We start from the raw sequence: 18,469 nt of genomic DNA, 5'->3' as shown, positions 1-18,469 counted from the left end.
GACTGACTGCCTCAGACCTCGACTACTAGGTACTTGTTTTTTCAAGGTCCTCATCGACTGCTACATCATGACTTGGTAGTCTGCCTCTGGGTCGTCTTGACCGCCTTCTTGTCCAACTGGAACTCTGTCAAGGCTTTAACAACTCCCGCCTGCTAGCCATCCTCCCTTCGCCCTGTGGCTGTTGTGCCGCTGACACCAAATTGACGGCGTGATTCACTGGCACTTCGACTCCTCCGGCTGCCTGCAGACTTAACCTCACTTCCACCTCACTTCCACCTCACTTCGTGTCCTACTAAACCCTCATCGTCACTGCCGCAGTTGGTTGTCTTCCCCACAAGAGTACTTTCCTACTCTTTCATACCTACAACTCCACTGTTCAAGACATACACACCTTGATTGACAGAAGTGCCCACCATGGCCTCGACTCACGGTCGCCAATATGGTAGGTGTCCCTTGACTTCTTGCGCAGTTAGGGTGGAACTGATCTGACTTCTACAGTGATCGTCAACCTTCGAGACCTCGACAACCGCAACCCAATTCCTGAACGCCGTGTCCATCTGCACGCTCCAGACTGGTGCGTTAAGATCGGCCGTAGCACCACAAACGGTGATGAGACTCTACGTCCTGCTGCAACGAATGCCTGGTTCGATTCAAGAGTCATGTCAAGAAGTCATGCCGTACTTTCTGCAAACCCAGACACCAAGGTATGCAGCCTTTACCACATTGGAAGAGTTGACATTTGACACGTCTAAGGAAATCTCCATCATGGACGTCGGTTCAATGCATGGCACCCATCTCGCAGGCAGAAGATTGAAAACCAACGAGACCGCTGTTCTCTGGACTCGAGACATTGTCACTCTGGGTGCTGATGTGAGCAGAGGACCTTGTGAGTATTCTGCCGCAGGTTCGACTTCAAATGCTGACATGCTTCCAGCCTCTTTCAATGCCGTGAAGCTTGACGTCAGCTGGGCCTGGTGTGATGGTTGGTAAGGCTAGCTCCGAAACACCAGCGTTGACGCTGAGCTAACACTTGCCGCAGTGCTGCGCCCATGAGCGGCAATTTTCCCTCCTCACAACCAAACCGTAACACCTTCTCTGCGGATATCAGCGAAGACGAGGGCGACGCCGATCTCGACCAAGACAGCTACGATGAGGATGACGGCTATGATCTTGAAGAGATCCTCGATGATGAAGACCAATACGACCAATACGAGGAAGAATATGCCGACCGGGGAATCGAAGTCGTTGAAGATTCTTTCCGTTCTCCGAGCATCGAAGTCGCCGTGCCACCACCGCGCACCTTTACTGTCCCCGACTCTGACCTATCTGATGCTCACAGCTACATCTCTAGTGGAGAAGATTCTGAGAGCGAGAGTCCAACTTCGAGCCCTATCAGTACATCCAAAGAAGTCGAGCATATGATGCAGACGACGGAAGCGCTTGAAAAAGCAGCCAACATGGACAATAAAGTGGAGGCTACCAAGTCTGAGCACATCACTGCCACAAGCCCTGCAGACGTTATCATGTCTCACTCAACTGCTTCCTATAACGAATCACATACGAATGGTTGGCCTTCGGATCCTGTCAAGGCTGGACCAGGTGCGGACGGATCCCATGGCGACCAACCTCTTTCTTCGGGTATGGCCGGATCCAGCGAGGTTCCCGCGATCACTGTCGACAACATTGAGATCACCCGTCCGGTCCTTGACACTCTTGCTACGCCACATGACAGAGCTCCCGTCCATCGAACACCATGCCCATCGGACGCAGCAATGGCCAGACCATCAACTTATGACATGATTCGAGCTCCTCCGTTCATCCAAGCTTCACAACATGTCCAAGCGTGGGATGATGCTCCTGGCCCTTCGCAGGCTCGTTCGACATCCGCCTGGGCTGGACACAACTCCGTGTTGTACGACTACATGCCGGACGTGCATACGCAGTACGCTGAACCACACTACTGCTATTCTCAGGACTCCCTTGGACGTGGCTGGGACGCTCCTGTGTCTCGCGATTTTCTGACTCTACCACCTCTTGAGCATTCAAGACACTCCAGTATCGCTGAACGCACAATGACCTGCGAGCTCAAGGTACCCCAAATGCCGAAGGAGTCACTCAAGCGCAAGGCAGACCACATTTCGTCTGATGCTGCGTCTTCCTACGCAAGTGCTCAGTCTCCTGAGCCTTCTAAGATGGCCCTCGCCAATGCAGAACCTATCGCCAACGCTGCGACTGAGAATGCAGTGCAGAGTCCCTTTGACCGATCAGAGGCAGATATCCCCGTCCAGACTACCGAGGTCGACACCCAACCAGCACGCAAGAAGCTCAAGAAGAACAAACAACGATCTGCAGAACAAAACGGCAGCGGCACTGGTGGTTTCGTCAAACTTGCTGCAGCTGCTATCGTCGGTGTGGCAATTGGCACCGTTGGGACGATTGTCGGTCTTGCTGCTTTGCCTCCAATTGCATGAATGATGGTTATGTCGCTTATCGTCGTATGCAGTAAAGGCTTCAATGGTTACATGACGCGATTGGCTATTACCTGTCTTCTGGGGACGGTGGGAAATTATGATTAAGAAGTCGGCCTCGAATGAAGAATGGGGAGGTCAGGATTTCTTCGACGCTTAGGGCTCTAAGGTTATGGGGATCCGGAGTTTCATTCATCAATGACTTGAAAGTTGCAGCGGCCATGGCAACGAAGTGATGAAGACAACGCCTGACAAGCAAACATCAGGCTTTCTCATATGGCGAAGAGGTGCTGAAATTCCAGGCTTGGCTATGAAGGTATTTCTGCCTGACAAGACCGAGCACTAAATAGTCATCAGCGTGGATGATTGAGACTCGGTATATCGTGTTTTAATGGCAAGAAAGCACATTTTCCAAAACAGTCATATTCACTTGAACTCCCGAAGAAACTCCTGGGTTTGATGAGCTATAGACCTGACCTAGGCTACAGACTTTGTGTTTATGAGAGGATGTCACTCCCGACTCAACGGAAGAGGTGGCAATGCAAGTCGTTTCTCACGACCCATCGATGACAGTCTCGAGCTCCTCCTGTGTGACGACAGTCTTGGTCTCAAAGTTGACAACGTCGAAGCCGCTACCGTACCATTCATTCCAGTCCCAATCCAAACTCCGGTGGTTTTCTTGACCGAAAGCTCGAATCATGACTTCCCCTTGCTGCTCGGCTTCCCGGCCCTGTAGAAGAAGCTTCTGAGCTCCGGCCATATTTTTGCTGGTTGCGCCTTGACCCCAGATTGTGTGCTTGACCGGATCGATGAAGGTGCCGATGTGCCTGAAGGTCACACTTATTCTTTCTCCGTCAAATGCCAACTCGGCAGAATCCTTCGCCGACGCAGGTCGCTTATCCGCGCGGATGGAATGTAACCAATGTCGGTTGGTTTCTTCGCCAAGAATGAAAAGAGAGTTGTGTGGAAGATGGATGCGTTGAGATGGTCGGACGCTGTCTTCTTCTTGTTGACAATCCTCGGCAGCAGTCGGAATGGCCGACTTCTTCATCCTCAGCACCATCGTTCTCTGCGCACCAAGGCTTAGGTTTACTATACTTGATCCTCGAACGATATCTAGCGTTTTGTCAGAGTGTTCTGAAATGTTATCTTCGCCGTTCCGGTACCACTGAATCAAGACGTGATTTAGTGGATGACCAACGGCCTTCTCAGCGCTTTTTCGCAACATGTCAATCGTGGTATCGAAGGGAAGCAGTTCTGGAGACTCGTCCGCAGGGTGTCTGTAGATAGGGAGCTCTGATCCATCCTCGGCAACATCGCCTTGAACTGCCACTAGACGTGGGACTTCTCCTGATCGGTGGTACATTTTCTGCCATTTGATGTTTTCTCTGCAGGAGTAGAATGCCCTCTGGGCTTCTCCACTGCTGATCAGGTCGACACAAAGGCGACAATCACCCTGGCCGATCTTATCCCCAGGCCCAAGGACGTTGGGGATAAATTTTTTCTTCTTCTGTCCTGGTGAGCGGCTTTCCTTAAGTGCCTTCAAAGGCGAGATTTCACTATCAATCTTGTCGGTCTCTGATCTGGCCTCCTGAGGAGCGGTGGAAGGCCCGGTTGGTGAGGCACGATCCTGGACAGTGTTGATACCGTGTATGGGTGATCTGATCGAAGCGTCGTAAGAAGGCCACCGCTTCCGGACTGGGGCTTTGTGTTTCTGTTTCTGTTTCCTTTGTTCCGTGATGCATTTATCGTCCGAACTGCGCCGTGTTGACGGTTTATGTAACAATTTGGAACTGCGATTTTCCTCTAGCGAGTCAAGATCGCTAGTTGACCTCTTCCGAGGTGGGCTATGCTCGACTGAAGTAGGTTTGCTTGACTTTTCGGATGACTCATTCCTGGCTTTGAGCTCCTGCCTGCCAGCAACAGCTTGTGCACCCTTCTTCGTCGACTTCCTGTCATGTTCCGAGGGCGGTGTGGACGCATGGTCACTTTCGACCCTGGATATCCACTCGTGAATCTGTGTGGTGGAAGTATGCGATTTTGTCCTGGCGGACGGAGGCGGCAAGCTCACTTGGAATTTGGTCGTGAAGTCCTCTTCTCGGATCACGTCGCCCAACAAACCGGCAAGATCGTCTCGAAGTTCCTGGCAGTCGACACCTTCAGCCCCCATGCTGTCTGCCATCTGCCGCACCGCCTCGAAATGACACGCTCCATCAATATAGCCGAGACAATCCTCAACGATGGTCACGTGTAATCCGTGGCATACAGCATCCAGGACAGTCGCATACACGGAGATATTCGACAGTGAACCACAGATGTAGAGTTCCGTGATCAGCCGTGTCCTGAGGTGGGTGAGGAGTTGCGTGTCAACAAATGCAGAGTAGTGAGACTTGATCATGACCAGATCGTGTTTCGAATCCATAGCAGCTTGGACGTCTTGTGGATATTCGACCCCAGAAGAGCCAGGCATACAGCACCTGTATCTTGTCATAGTCAAAGTAGGGGCAAGAAATGCTTCGCGATCATGGCACAAGTCGGGATTCTTTGAGGGAGACAGGGGATCTTCCGAAGGTGAGCGGGTGTGATCAGGATCATCAAAGGACTCACCCGCCTCAGCATCACCATCTCCGCCTTTGAGAAACTGCTTGAGGAGAATGGAGTGGGAGCCCGTCACGGCGGAAAAATTCGAGCGAGGCTGCCTGTATTCTGTTCCCACCCATATCACATCTCCCTTGATACGGAATTCGGCGACGAGTGAGGTCATATTGGAAAGAAATGAATTAACATTGCCCACTGGGAGTCTTCCACCAGGGCTGACGAAATCGTTCTGGAAGTCGAGCAATATTAGAGCCTTTTTGGTCTCGATGGGCGGGCCCGCAGGCAATGACTCTGCGGCAAACAGCATGTTCCGAGGGCGTAACAGCTGGTGTCATTCTTCGCTTGGTACGACGCTGGGCAAACAAATCCACGTCGATGCTGGTCAAAAGCAATACGGTCGTCTTGGAACGCCAGTGGAAACTGCCATGGATTTATTGCTAGGCTGCAAGCGGTGAGCCGAAGAAGTTCAAAGGGTCAGATGGCCCTAGGTGGGAGACTCGTCGAGAACGTAAATGCTGGATTGGGACCAGATAGTGACTGCTCGACAGTGCTGGGAGTATTGAAAGAGGAGTGGGATGCCTCGAGGGATTTCCCAGGTGAGGTTGGAGTGCTTGCGGCGGTTCCGGCGCCGCAGGAAATTTCTCCTTCCAGAGGTTATGAAGGATAGCGTCTGTCGAACAGGAACTTGATTGTGGACCTTGTGGCTGTGAAGTGTAGGTAGATTTGTTGGAATACAAGATTAGGCGGTGTTAGGCGGTGACGAGTCGGCGCGGGTGGATGTGAACCGGCACATTCTTTTGCTAAGCTGATGAGGTGGCCGTGGGGGTTCTTAGTACTCTCATAGATGGCGGGCAGCAATGGATCATCAAGGGCCACAATATGATAAGCGATGGCTCAGATGTGGCTTTTCGAAACAATGGCTTTGTAGATGTGAATGACTTGGAGGCCATGCGCGGGATATGTGACCAGTATGTACTCGTATCATCAGAGTGCTGGCGGAGGTAGCCGAGATGGAGGTTGTGGGCGACGCTTGGACAATCGGATGGCGGGGTCACGTCAATCGGCCAGACACTCGTGAGTGGGGAGGGGGGAGAGGGAGAGAGAGAGAGAAATTGCTCCAAGAGAGCAAGCTCAGAATGATGTGCAGAAAGGGAGATTCTGATGGGTCCTGTGTAGTGTACGGATAACGGTGAAGGAAACTCATGAAATGGAAATGGAATCCTAGCATGCACCTAGGGCCATAAACGAACAGAACGTCCAAGTAGGCAGGTGCCAGGCTGCATGGCAGACAGGGTACAGGCATGGACGGAGAATGCTGCAGGGATGATGGGAGGAGACGAACCGAAAGTGGTGCATGTGTTGATGAGACATTCACGGACATGCTGGGCTAGTGCCAGTCATTGGTCGGTCAGCAAATGGACAGGAGAGACGGGAATACTACGTACATAATGGAGATGACACCAGAGCAACATGGGTCAGCCTGGGTGCCTGGGCAAGAATATGGAAGAAAAGAAATCGGGATGCATACCACGAGTTAACCACTCGTAGCTGAAGGGAGGTGAGGGAGTTGGAGTGCACGATCAGCGGTGAAGAATGAAATGATATTCTGCAAGTCGTCACCGGGATTCATTGCCTATGAAGATACGGATACTAACCACAGTACGAGTAACTCAGGTAGTCACTTATCGAGTACCATATCAGTAGTATTATTCTCCATCGTTGTTTCTGTCTGTTCCCTCATCTGCCCCGTCACAAGACCTGATACTTCGACTTCTTGCCTCTTACGAGCTACTGTGGTAGATGCATCAAATGCCCGGATCAGGTGGTGCTGATGTCAGTCTAGACACGGCTCCCGGTGGCTGCAAGCAAGTCATCAGCTACGAGTTTGGCCCTAATCAATTTTGGGGCATTCACAGCGGATGCTCGAGGTGCTCTCCACTGGCACCAAGCCACCCCCCGTCAGCCCTTCTTGTCCCCAGCGCAGCGCTTAACTGAGTTTTCTCGTATACCCGCATCCGCCCGCCCGACCATCGCGTTAGAGCATGCTTTCTCTTGATGAAGACACGGTAATTTCGACGTACACGCAACAATCTTGAAGGAAAACCTAACAACAAGTCGAAACTCTTCGGTACTAGGTATATTGAGCCAGCACTGCCAGGGACTAGCCCACGCTCGGCCACGTTCCCTCGCATCGTTGTAGATCATCCCTTTGTTGTTCTTCGCATCGGAAACATCTCCGCCCCATCCTCGACGTTGAGCCGTCTGATCGACCAATTTGCCAACGCATACGAGTAGCCCCTAGCCCACCATCACCAGCGATAGCCTATGTAGCCCTACGGGGCACGCTCCGATGGCCGATATGCGCTGCGCATGAAACTGACGGTTGCTGCCTTGAATTTCGTCCCCCAAAATCCACCCTACACGCCCATCACGCCTGTCGAACACTTTCTTTGCCGGGACCATCCGCACAATCAACCTCATCACCTTTGTCACTGATGATCCGCTTCAGGGATTATGTGACTCGCTTCCAGGCCTACGTGACCTTCCTCATGGCTGCATGAGATTCTGCTCATGACTCCAGAGCTCGTATGAGCGGTTCCGCTTCTGCCAGTGTCTGGGGTAGCAGGACCACAAGCTGAATCATCTCCGAGCCCCGCAAGCTCTCAGTCAAGGTCGCTGTCCTTGTCTTCCTGGTCGTCCTCGTCTACACCCATCGCTGCATCCATCAACTCCTTGACCTTTGCTTTGATCTCCTCCACTTTGTTCTCTTTGACCAGGCAAGTGTGATCGTCGATTTCCTCAATGATGTACGCGTTGTTGGATTCCCGATCTATCTTTCGCACCATTGCCATTTGAGGCGGGTCACATTGAAGAAGTGCTCCTTTGACGGCTTTCGGCATATCTGGACACCTTCCGACGGAAGTTCAAGTAGTGAAACAAAGTGAGGCGGAGCCGAGTCACAGTAAGTGTCTTGACGGAACGAATTTCTCATGCAACCTGCTCAATTAAACATTCAATGTGGATATTGCAGAAGCAATATCTCCCTGTACGAAAACGAGACTGCAAGTTGTGATGGCAGATATTGTCACCATAGTTGGAAAAGATCCGGGGGACTGCAACTCCGGGCCATCAGCTTGGCGCTTATGTAATAGCAGTCTCCAAAGGTCAGGTACGTAGTAGCGTTGGTAGGTACATACTGTGCTAGCTAGAAACAGCACACGCGTTGGGTGCTCGTTCCCTCGAGATCACTTTTCTGTGTTGCCCTTTCATCCTTGTTTTTGCTCGTCACCAGCTCGTCTGGTCTTGACAGGGACCTTACTCGTCGGCCCCGAAGGTCGTCTCCCACGGATCATACGCGTCATTGGCAAAGATGGCCTCGATCTGTCGCCTTCGCACTCCCACATTACCCCCATCGAAAATTGGCAAGACCACCGCGTCATTCAACAGGTCGCCAAAAGGTTGACTTCGAGAGTATGCCGAGACTCCCACCAGGTTGATGGCATCCATAACAGACGCGACAGCGCTTTCAGATCCGAAGATTTTAGCTTCGTAGCAAAGCTCCGCTCCGAATTGGGTACTGCCGAAACAGCATGCGGCTTTCCAGACCAGAGCGCGTGCGGCCTCACATCGGATCTTGATCTTGATCAACAGGTCTGCCACGCTCTGCTTATGAATCATCGCTTCCTTGGACCCGCGACGATTCTCCTTAGCCCAGGCAAGAACACGATCGAACGTTTGTCGCATGATTCCGACACCCATCGCGCCTACAATGGCAGCCGATGCAGTGAAGGTCATTTCTACCACGTCCACCCCTTTGCCTGGGGGAGCAAGGAGATTGAACTTCGGCACTCGCAAGTCTTTGAAGCGAATATGTGGTCCGTTGACAGCTCTTAGTCCAACGGTCTCTGGATGTGAAAGGACAGAGTATGCTCCAGGATCATTGCTCGCTATGTCTTCTCGTGTGACAACGATGATGGCTGTCTGGCCTCGAACATCCTCGGTGGAGGCTGAGCCAATAACACGGCATAACACACATTGTACATCGGCGCCTCTATCATCCCAACCCGAACAGTTCGTTGCCCAGATCTCGTATGTGTCAGCAAGGTGGCCGCCTGATCAAGTTCAACGTCTGCTTACCTTTTCGCCGCTTATGACATATTCGTCTCCTTCCAGGCGAGCAACAGTCTGGAACCCTGGCGCGCCTGGTTCTGCAAAGTTTGCACTTCCTCCGGGTTCTGAGAATACGAGACTGGCCAAGGGGGTCCCTGCACCCTCGAGGAAAGGCTTGAAGAACTTCTTATGCTGCTCTGGTGATCCTGCCAAGATCAAAGGGGTCAAGCCGAGACCAGTTCCGAGGATTGTCAGAGATGCGCTGGTGTCGACCGCATAAAATTCTTCTACAACCAGCGCCGCCTCAATTAAAGGGCCGCCTGCTCCACCAAGCTGCTTCGGAATCTGAGCCTTTATCAAGCCGGCTTTTGCTGCCTCTGCGTAGATGGGTTGAGTTGAGCGGAACCTGTTTTCCCACTTTGAGGAGGTTTGTCCTGGAGACTCGTACACAGATCGGGCTGTCTTAAGATTAGCTTCGGCAAATGCCCTAATAGCATTGCGCAGGGCCAGCTGCTCCGGCGACAACGAAAAATCGATCATGTTCGCGGTCAGAAGATCTGTTCGAGATGGGAGGCCTGGCAGAAGACGGCACAGTGTCGTCTCTCAAGAAACTCATCCAGACTCTCCCCTGGCCTACCTTTATACAGCCTGAGTAACATTGACTTTTAGCAGCAAGCAGCGTTTAGTCAGACGCTGACAGCCATGCCAATCGATTGCTTGCTCGATAATGCATACCATATTCAGCGCTCGTGCCCGGCGCAGCCCCAACTTTAAAAAGATTCCAACGTTCGCATAGGCGGAAATCTTCCGGCTCGTGGATTACACAGAAACCTGCCACCCTTCGTATGTTGCAGCGAGGCGCTAGGCGGGGCATGGCCGGGGACAAATGCATGTAAGGTAAGATCTAAAAGCCGAGTGTGCTTGAATTTTATCAAATAATCGGGCTTCGATATCGACCTTTTTCTGGCTTTCAAGGTAACGAGACTTTCACAGATGTCGACTGGGATGTTTCCACCACAACTGCTCACCTGTCAATTCCAGATCATTCAGAAGCAGTGTCATAGTGCCAACGGCGCGGAGAGGACAACCAAGAGGGTTAGCCGACGGCCAAATATGCAAAGAATTATAGAAGAATCGTGGGATACAAACACGAGCCCGTTTCCCGCAAGATGCAGGAGACGAAGATCCAAATTCGTCGATTCACCTTGTATTCGAGACTTGGATGAGATTTTTATATGCGTCGGCTCGGGAAGTTGCAGAAAGACATGAGGTCGGACCCTGCATGGCACCCAGCATGCAGTGTTGGGCGTCTGCCAATTGACTGGCAGTAGCAGGTAAGTAACCGTCGTCATCCTGCATGGCAAACTGATCCAAGCCCTTGTATACGTCAAGAAAGCGCGAAGCATTCGCATCTCGTGTAGGTTGTTTTCAAAAATTCAATGTTTGCTCGCACCCAGTCTCGATATCAAAGTGAAGTCAAGGTGAAGTGCCTCAAGTTCTGCATATTTTATTCTTGGTCGATATTTCACTGCCGATGTTTGCTTTCAGCTCCAGAACACCGATTCACTTCTCCCCGGTTGTCGCTATCCTTCAATGACACTCATTTGGTTGGCGATGAAGATTGTCCTTCTAGTCTTTCCTTGATCAATCTTCCCATGAACCGAATTTCCTGTCGCAACACTTTCACGGCCCCTCGCTTTTCACCATGGGTGGCTTCGATCTTGCTTCGTTCCTCCTACTCCCATTAATCTCGACAAACGTGCTGGCCATTTCTCTCAATGTTGATGACCCAGGTGTGTACATCTCGCCAAAGGCCTCAGATGTTCTTGACCTTGCTGACATATCCAGGATCGATTCTTGCAGCTGCGGCACTTGCGGCCTCCGGCGTGCAACAACTGTACAATGGCAATCAGAGCAGTGGTGTCCTTGGAAAATTTCCATACCCTCCATACTACTGGTGAGTCGCTACTTGAATCAGGATGCTTCGTTCCTGCTTCTACCAGCACATCACGCTAACAAGTTGCAGGTGGGAGTCCGGGGGTGCTTGGGGTGGCATGATGGAGTACTGGCACTACACTCACGATGACTCGTACAACAATGTCATGATGGAAGCTCTCGTGTCTCAACTCGGTTCAGCATACGACTTCAATATGCCAACCGAGGCATTTGACGAAGGAAACGATGATCAAGCCTTCTGGGTCTTTGCTGCGATGTCAGCCGCCGAGTACTCCTTTCCTCAACCTCCTGCGCCCGCACCTTCCTGGCTTGACGTTGTAGAGAATGCCTGGCAAGATTACTTCTCTCGCTGGAACTCTGCGACATGTAATGGCGGGCTCAAGTGGCAATTCCATCCAGAAAACGCAGGATACTTCTACAAGAACAGCATATCGAACGGGGCATTCTTTCAGCTTTCGGCACGTTTGGCAAGATTTACTGGCAATGGAACTTATGTCTCCTGGGCAAACAAGATATGGGACTGGACCGTTGGAGTGGGACTTATCGACAATATTTACAACGTATTCGATGGTACCGATGAGAAGATCAATTGCACTGGCGTTGATCACCACCAGTGGACATACAATGTCGGGGTCTTTCTCTACGGTGCTGCAGTGCTTCAGAACTACACCAACTCATCGTCACCCTGGATTGAGCGGACTGTCGGCCTTCTTGATGCCACAAACACGTTCCTTACACCTTTCAAAAATGCCACAGGTGTCCTCTTCGAGGCAGAATGTGAGCTCGACATGACCTGCAATATTGATCAACTTTCCATGAAGGCTTATCTCATCCGATGGCTTGCCGGCACATCCATGATGGCCCCTTTCACATCAGGCCGCGTGGGAGAGATCCTCCGAGCTTCCGCTCAAGCAGCGGCTCAAGCTTGCACGGGTGGGAAGGACGGCACTGCTTGTGGGTCGAAATGGTACATTACCGGCTGGGATGGCACGAGTGGTCTTGGTCAACAACTGTGCGCGATGGAAGCAATGTATGCACTCATGGTGAACCAGACCAACGCCCCAATAACATTGGGCAACGTCAATATTCAACCTGCGTCTCCCTCCAATACCATCGTTGCAACAGCTACGCAACAGGATCCCTCAGCCAGCGCTACGGCCCGACCATTGTTTGACAATGCTGGCAATCGAGCGGTCAAAGTCCAGAATAAGATTCGGAGTATTGTCGCCGTTATTGGCACTACATTGGTCGTGTACTGATCGCATGAAATGTAGGCAGATCTTGACGTTGATGACGAAGGTGACGAAGACATGATTGACCTTGATACCCGTGAGTAAAGATGCGGAATCTTTAGCCAGGAGTTTGGGTGCTGGTACATGATAGCATGGGCTTGGAGACACCAAAGGCAGGGAAAACATAGACTGAGGCATAGAAGATTCCCTCATTCACGGAGTCGAATGCTTACCGATTTCATTTCTACAAAGTAACACTCGTCGCTTTCGCACTTAGTAGCTGGCCCCCTCAGAGTCGGCGGAGATTCCACAACGCCAAGGTGAGTAAAAACTGCTCGTGGCTCAACCCCGATCGGGACCTGGGTGATGCCATGTGCTCATCGGACCTCAGCGATCTCCCAGGCGAGACCAGTACCCGTAAGCAGGCCTCGAGAGTCATGCCTTTTTATTATAGGAAGAGTGAGAGAATGAACGCATCGCCGGTCCTTGCGCCATGGGTAGTCACAAAATTTGATCACTACCAATTCCTCACGCGTCTTTCTTGACGAGAGTTTTACCGATATCTCCCAAATACATGTCTTTCCTAGCAGCCAGTGCCGATACTTGACAGACGCTTCCCTCATACTTCGCTATCTGCTATCTCGTCCGCCCGGTTCACAAATATGACTTAGCTTTGTACCGGTACTTTAGCGGGGATGTATCTTAGGCCACGGGCGCGATTGCTGCCTCCGATGCCAACATGGACATACATTATGCGAATGGATGAGAAGCACTAGCTATTGTTGCCATGAAGGCAGTGAGGAGCTAAACTCCATCGTGCTCACGTCGCAGCTTCTATTAGGGCACATAAGAGCCATAATCGCTGAACTTGCCCTCAGCAGAAGACGTTGAGAGATCACCCATATCGAAAAAAGACCTTCCGACCGGGCTCTGAGCTGAACAATGCGTTAAGCAATTTGGAGACAGGGTATGATGATCCCGACAAACGGCGAGCTGTGGATAATTGCCGTATGGCCTCTTTGATACACCTCAATTTAGTTATGGCAGAGTTTGGAGATTTCTCGGCAGCCACAGAAGAGTACTTAAAGTCTCTGCAACGTATTCTCGAGGATGATGATGACGATAGCGGTCTAAGTGCAGAACATCTCCTCTGGACGCTGCTATCCACATCCACATCTGGAGGTCATTATGACAGAGTATGGAAGATGTCCAGACTTGTGGGCGTGATCAAACGAACCAGCTCTCAGACGTGGTCCATCGTCGAGAATGCTCTGCGCACATTCTTGCGTTTGCCTGAGAGCGCCGAGAAACTCGAATCGGTCCTGCGAGAATGGGACCACAAACGCCCGCTCGAAGCCATGTCACTCACGGAGACACTCGACCCGCCGAGCGGGTTGCCGACGCGACCGAGTCGAGCTGCCGGAGTAAACATGACGTTGTGCTCGATTCATTGTCAGATATGTCCGCTAAAGCCAGCGACATATTGAAGCGCATCTGCTCGACCGAGGACATTAAGCCTCCAAGAACGGGCGCTGTATCCGACATGGCCCCTTAACACCAGCGTAAGATCGACCACCAGCGATGCTAAAGGCGGTCTCCAATCCAATAGATGTCACAATGACAGCCATGCTTACGACCCCGCGACGTCGCACTCACCACCCAACTCCACCTAATCGATACGGCCCCGCATTGACACTCCTTGCGCAGTTCCTTACAGTTTCGCCGGCAATCGCGGGTCGACGAACGAGCACATTTCCTTGTGTCACCGTTTGCACAATGCGGCGTGTATATAATATGTTTCAGCTTCAATGATGTTGTTTGATTCCAGTCATCGCAAAACACATCGTCGGTGGGGCGGACCGACACGAATCTGTCGAACAACCGTCATAATGTAAGTAAACGCCATCTCGACCCACCAAACCACCTGCGATTCTCGGGCTAACCAGAACCGAAACCAAACTACAGACAATTCCTTCTTTTCCTCACCGTCTCTTTAATCGTCTGCGGCTTGCTCAAAGCGAGCGACGCAGGCGCAACCCTTCTCAGCATGAACGGCCAGAAAGTGCTCGACATACATACCGACCCCGACCCGGGGGCAGCAGAGACCCCGGAGCAGACGAGTGACAAGCCTAAGAGATATGGATACAAGTATACCACATTACGGGGTTACTTTCTGCAAGATGATCCTCAAACAAAGGCTCAGACCTTTGATTTCATGAAGACGAACTTCGGACTAGTGCAGCGGCCCTACGACTCAGACGAGAGCCTGCCCAACAAGGGCCAGGGCATGACCCCATGGCAACGCTTCGAAAACCACGTCACTTCCCTCAACCACGCTGCGAAACAAAAAAGACATGGTTCCGAACAAGGTAGTCATGTCCGATACAAGCTACTCTTCCTCGGCCGGCACGGTAATGGGTACCACAACATTGCAGAACGGTACTATGGTAATGAGGCATGGGACTGCCATTTCTCCGCGCTCGACGGAGACCCAGATGACATCATGGTTTGGTCGGACGCCCATTTGAGCAAGGAAGGACGCCGGCAAGCAGCTGAAGTGAATGACTTTTGGAAGGCGCAGATCAAAGAGGAGAAAATGAGCCTGCCGCAAGCGTACGTTGTGAGTCCTCTCGATCGGGCTCTGCAGACCGCGGAGATTACCTTTCAGGGGTTGGTAGATAAGTTCCAGCCGACTGTCATGGAGCGTCTTCGGGAAGGGACAGGCATACATACTTGCGACAGACGGAGTACAGTTTCGTATGTCCGGGGCAGATATCCTGAGTACATAACGACAAAGGACCCGCTGCTTACGGAAACGGATGAGTTCTGGGACGCGGATTTGCGAGAGCCCGATGATGCGCTAACCGCAAGACTGGGAAAGTTATTTGATCAGCTCATGCAAAGTGGGGAGTTCAGGGAAGCGGAGACGATCAGTTTTACGAGTCACTCGGGAGCTATCGGCGCGATACTGAGAGTCCTTGGCCATAGGCCGTTCTCGTTGGGGACAGGCTCGGTCATACCGGTTCTCGTCAAAATGGAAAGGGTCGAGCTGGAGAAAAGGCATGGTGGGCAGGCAGAAGGCGGTAAACACGCTGAAGTTGATGACGATGCGGACGATGATGTTGCTCAAGACGAGGCAAAAGAAGACGAGGATGGGGACACTCTTGCAGAGACGATGTCTGTTGCCAAGTCAAAATGGGGGAGGATACCGGCATGCCCGGCTGATATGGACCTACAGACTGTCGGTCAAAAGCGCTGGGGTATGGGATTGAAAGAATTCCTGACTGGCGTGGAGGATGGAACCGTCCAGCTTGAGGAAGTGGCCTTTCGAGGGAGGCATTGAGCTGGCGAGATGGGCTTCGAGGTTTTGGGCCAGAGTAGGCAGGCCAGTCCAACACTGTTTCATCTTCAGAACAGCTTGGGAGCCCGCCATATCTTAATATGTCATCGATGATTCGGTGCAGATGCTGTGATGGATTTCACCTTGGCGACAAAGTCATTATGCCGCAGTCAACTGAAAGAATGAAAAATCAGCCTGCGGGTTTTCGATCCAGTCATCTCTAAAACACCATCAACACCATTCATCGAGATTTATCCACTTCATTGGTGAAGTAGTCAACAGCTAAAGCTTCGAATCCCACCAAATGGAATCCTCTCTGCCGCAGAGGAGCACTTCACCGCCCACTACCGCCACTCTTCGGTGAATAACCAAACCCACAAGCCAACCTCAGTTGCGACTAATATTCAGGTTCAATCTTCTTTCAGACCTTCTCGCCCTCCGCAACGCGACTCTCGACATCTTACAATCCAAGTCTTTACTGCCTTCAGACTCGTCTTCTTCGAGGCACAACTCCGCAGCTATGGCATTCCTCAGAGACGAGAGCGTCGACTCAATGCACGGTCGCCTGTACGGTTCCACGCACCCTCCTCCGAGCAAGCTACGACTTCTCCCTGAGATCATCTCGCACATCATCTCCTTCGTCATCCCAAACAGCAGCCTCACCATATCAAATGACCCCGACTGCAATTCTCATTTCGACACCATCATCTCGTTTCTGAAGACCAGCATCAAGACCAAAAACGAAACCTTGAGACAAATCTATCGACAGCCACTACATATCTGCATTACAAGCGTAAGCACGAGCTGGTTCCGAAATGTTTCCCAATCCCTACTGGGCAGAGCGGCGAGCCTACCACTCAGCAACTGGCTTGTATTGAACATCCCGTTTACGCCTGTACCTGGGTCTCCCTGCCTCCATACAGCTCCCTGGGACTTCATATCCGTAGCCAGAGAAGATCATCTCTTCCAGATGGAAGCTGTCTATAATTGTGTAGTGCTTCTGTCTGAGATGCTTGCGAGACATCTGAAACAACAATATGCTGCGCATGAAAGCAATGCTACCTTAAAGATTGCTTTCACTTTTGCGGAGGTGTGGGTGGACAGAATGGATAACAGTCAGCAGCAGCAGGGCTTTTTTAACATAGGGACGGTTTTTGACCTCATGAGGCCCTGGGGATGGACAGCTGCGACAACAGAAGCCCTTACTGGCCAGATCAGTTTTCCCCCTATGATGTTTACAGGGCACTACCACTCGTACCACGACAGCCCTGACGGCCGCGAGGCTTCTCGCTCTCGAAGCTTTGTGGAGGATCTTGAACGTCAATTTTCTGCCTCGTGGTCGCCCCGGTTACAACTCCCATTATACACCCCGTTATCGAGACTCAATTTCGACCCTACGAACTGGCGGTGGACGCGACACCCAGGAATCTTTGCCAACGAGTTGAACAATGCCTCCGGATTGCTTTGTATCAAGATCACGCCTGACACGACGGCAGGGAATGGCCTTGGGATCTGGGAGCCAGCGATACTACAGAGGGAGCCTTGATGACAACGGTTTCAAGCCCTGCACAAACATCAAGTGCCGATGTTCCTGCCACGTTGAAGGCACAGTATGGACTCCAAGCTGAGGCTACAATGAAGCGGTGATCGGATGCATCTCAGCAGGATGAACTTCTTCGTGTCAGAGTTGAGGGCTTTTCACGAGCGGTTGGATCGCAAAATTCACTGAAGAAGTGTCAACGCTTTTCACTCTTCTGATCCTGTTAGAGTGGTATCACAGCAATGGGAAGGGAAATCTTTCTCTCAGGACATCCTTCCATCTGGAACCATTCCTTTGTCAGAACTCGTCAATTTTCTCCTTCTGATGCGTCACATCCAAGTCTTCAACTCCGGTTCACTGTCATTTTATGACTCACTTGCTATTGGTGAATCCATTGCCCTGGGATATGTAACCACTATATATTGGACAGTTCTCACTCGTGCAAATTGAGCATCTCGTTGCTGCAACTCAAGCCGCTGGATTACTTGCACCTAATCCTGTCCTCATCCAAGCCTTCACTCCGTTCCACATCGTCACGTCTCTCCAATCGAATTTGGCCCGTCGTCGTCCAGACACCGATTTGGTTCTTCAGCAGTGACGGCCTTCAGCACTTGGAGAAACATGAAGTCCAAAAAGAGACATCAGCGCAAACGCGCAAACGCGCAAACGAAGACGACTTTCCTCGGTTCATTTCCGCGGCAACCACGCGAGATTCTAGCAGTCACAATCTCCAGGTTCAAGACAAGCCTCAACCTCCATACGAAATCATTCTTCATATCCTTTCTTTCCTCTTCCGGCACAAAGGCCTCACCATCTCGAACGATCCCACTTACGATGTCGATCTCTTCACGGTCAGGTCACTGCTGAGGACCAACTTGAGAATCAAAAGCGAAGTGCTGCAAACAGTCTTTAGTCAACCATTACGGATTCACATCACGAATGGTAAAAGATGTCGTTGCCCAACCCTGGAGAAGCCCTCAAAGCTCCGCAAGACGCCGTTGGGTAAGGCAGCTCGCCTTCCTTTTCAGCGGTTCAGTGAAATAATCGTTCACTTGTCCCCTGATCTGTTCGAGACCACATGCCCTCTTGAGAAGCCGAAACTCATCAAAACTCCCCCAAAAGGCATCCATGTCGAAGAACGCAACTTCAACTGCGCTTCAGCTTGCATCGTCCGTCAGTGCAAAGCTTTGTCACACGTCATTCAGAACCGACAGGATATCAAGGT

At 51.5% G+C, this 18,469-nt stretch overlaps 7 protein-coding genes across 7 annotated transcripts; 5 read left to right on the top strand and 2 right to left on the bottom strand.

Annotated features, from left to right (window-relative positions):
• Positions 1 to 35: 35 nt before the first annotated feature.
• On the top strand, positions 36 to 3,620 carry PV05_01707 (uncharacterized protein). The gene is made up of 5 exons (XM_013466736.1): positions 36 to 442; positions 499 to 704; positions 754 to 886; positions 935 to 986; positions 1,040 to 3,620. Exons 1-5 carry the CDS (start codon positions 415 to 417, stop codon positions 2,469 to 2,471), a joined length of 1,851 nt encoding a protein of 616 aa, XP_013322190.1. The 5' UTR covers positions 36 to 414; the 3' UTR covers positions 2,472 to 3,620.
• PV05_01706 (uncharacterized protein) lies at positions 2,893 to 6,399 on the bottom strand. The gene has a single exon (XM_013466735.1). The coding sequence runs from the start codon at positions 5,371 to 5,373 to the stop codon at positions 3,022 to 3,024; it is 2,352 nt and encodes a 783-aa protein (XP_013322189.1). The 5' UTR covers positions 5,374 to 6,399; the 3' UTR covers positions 2,893 to 3,021.
• Positions 6,400 to 8,381: 1,982 nt separating this feature from the next.
• Positions 8,382 to 9,716, bottom strand: PV05_01705 (uncharacterized protein; the record flags this gene model as incomplete). The annotated part of the gene is made up of 2 exons (XM_013466734.1): positions 8,382 to 9,152; positions 9,204 to 9,716. The coding sequence occupies 2 exons, from the start codon at positions 9,714 to 9,716 to the stop codon at positions 8,382 to 8,384; spliced, it is 1,284 nt and encodes a 427-aa protein (XP_013322188.1).
• Positions 9,717 to 10,881: 1,165 nt separating this feature from the next.
• PV05_01704 (uncharacterized protein) lies at positions 10,882 to 12,391 on the top strand (the record flags this gene model as incomplete). Its single annotated transcript, XM_013466733.1, has 3 exons — positions 10,882 to 10,969; positions 11,025 to 11,133; positions 11,203 to 12,391. 3 exons carry the CDS (start codon positions 10,882 to 10,884, stop codon positions 12,389 to 12,391), a joined length of 1,386 nt encoding a protein of 461 aa, XP_013322187.1.
• Positions 12,392 to 13,374: 983 nt separating this feature from the next.
• PV05_01703 (uncharacterized protein) lies at positions 13,375 to 13,851 on the top strand (the record flags this gene model as incomplete). Its single annotated transcript, XM_013466732.1, has 1 exon — positions 13,375 to 13,851. The coding sequence occupies one exon, from the start codon at positions 13,375 to 13,377 to the stop codon at positions 13,849 to 13,851; it is 477 nt and encodes a 158-aa protein (XP_013322186.1).
• A 560-nt stretch (positions 13,852 to 14,411) lies between these two features.
• On the top strand, positions 14,412 to 15,707 carry PV05_01702 (uncharacterized protein; the record flags this gene model as incomplete). The annotated part of the gene is made up of 1 exon (XM_013466731.1): positions 14,412 to 15,707. The coding sequence occupies one exon, from the start codon at positions 14,412 to 14,414 to the stop codon at positions 15,705 to 15,707; it is 1,296 nt and encodes a 431-aa protein (XP_013322185.1).
• A 517-nt stretch (positions 15,708 to 16,224) lies between these two features.
• PV05_01701 (uncharacterized protein) lies at positions 16,225 to 17,250 on the top strand (the record flags this gene model as incomplete). The annotated part of the gene is made up of 1 exon (XM_013466730.1): positions 16,225 to 17,250. The coding sequence occupies one exon, from the start codon at positions 16,225 to 16,227 to the stop codon at positions 17,248 to 17,250; it is 1,026 nt and encodes a 341-aa protein (XP_013322184.1).
• Between the last annotated feature and the right edge of the window lie 1,219 nt (positions 17,251 to 18,469).

This window comes from Exophiala xenobiotica (assembly GCF_000835505.1).
Source record: "Exophiala xenobiotica strain CBS 118157 unplaced genomic scaffold supercont1.1, whole genome shotgun sequence".
NCBI classification, from domain to species: Eukaryota; Fungi; Ascomycota; class Eurotiomycetes; order Chaetothyriales; family Herpotrichiellaceae; genus Exophiala; species Exophiala xenobiotica.
This window is presented reverse-complemented; position numbering and strand designations above follow the sequence as displayed.

Excerpts from the sequence above, each read along its gene's own strand:
- PV05_01707 (XM_013466736.1), top strand. The coding sequence starts at position 415 with ATGGCCTCGACTCACGGTCGCCAATATG. Across the intron at positions 705-753 it reads CTGCAAACCCAGACACCAAG|GAAATCTCCATCATGGACGT; the intron begins GTATGCAGCCTT and ends GACACGTCTAAG. Across the intron at positions 987-1,039 it reads TGGGCCTGGTGTGATGGTTG|TGCTGCGCCCATGAGCGGCA; the intron begins GTAAGGCTAGCT and ends CACTTGCCGCAG.
- PV05_01706 (XM_013466735.1), bottom strand. The coding sequence starts at position 5,373 with ATGCTGTTTGCCGCAGAGTCATTGCCTGCGGGCCCGCCCATCGAGACC.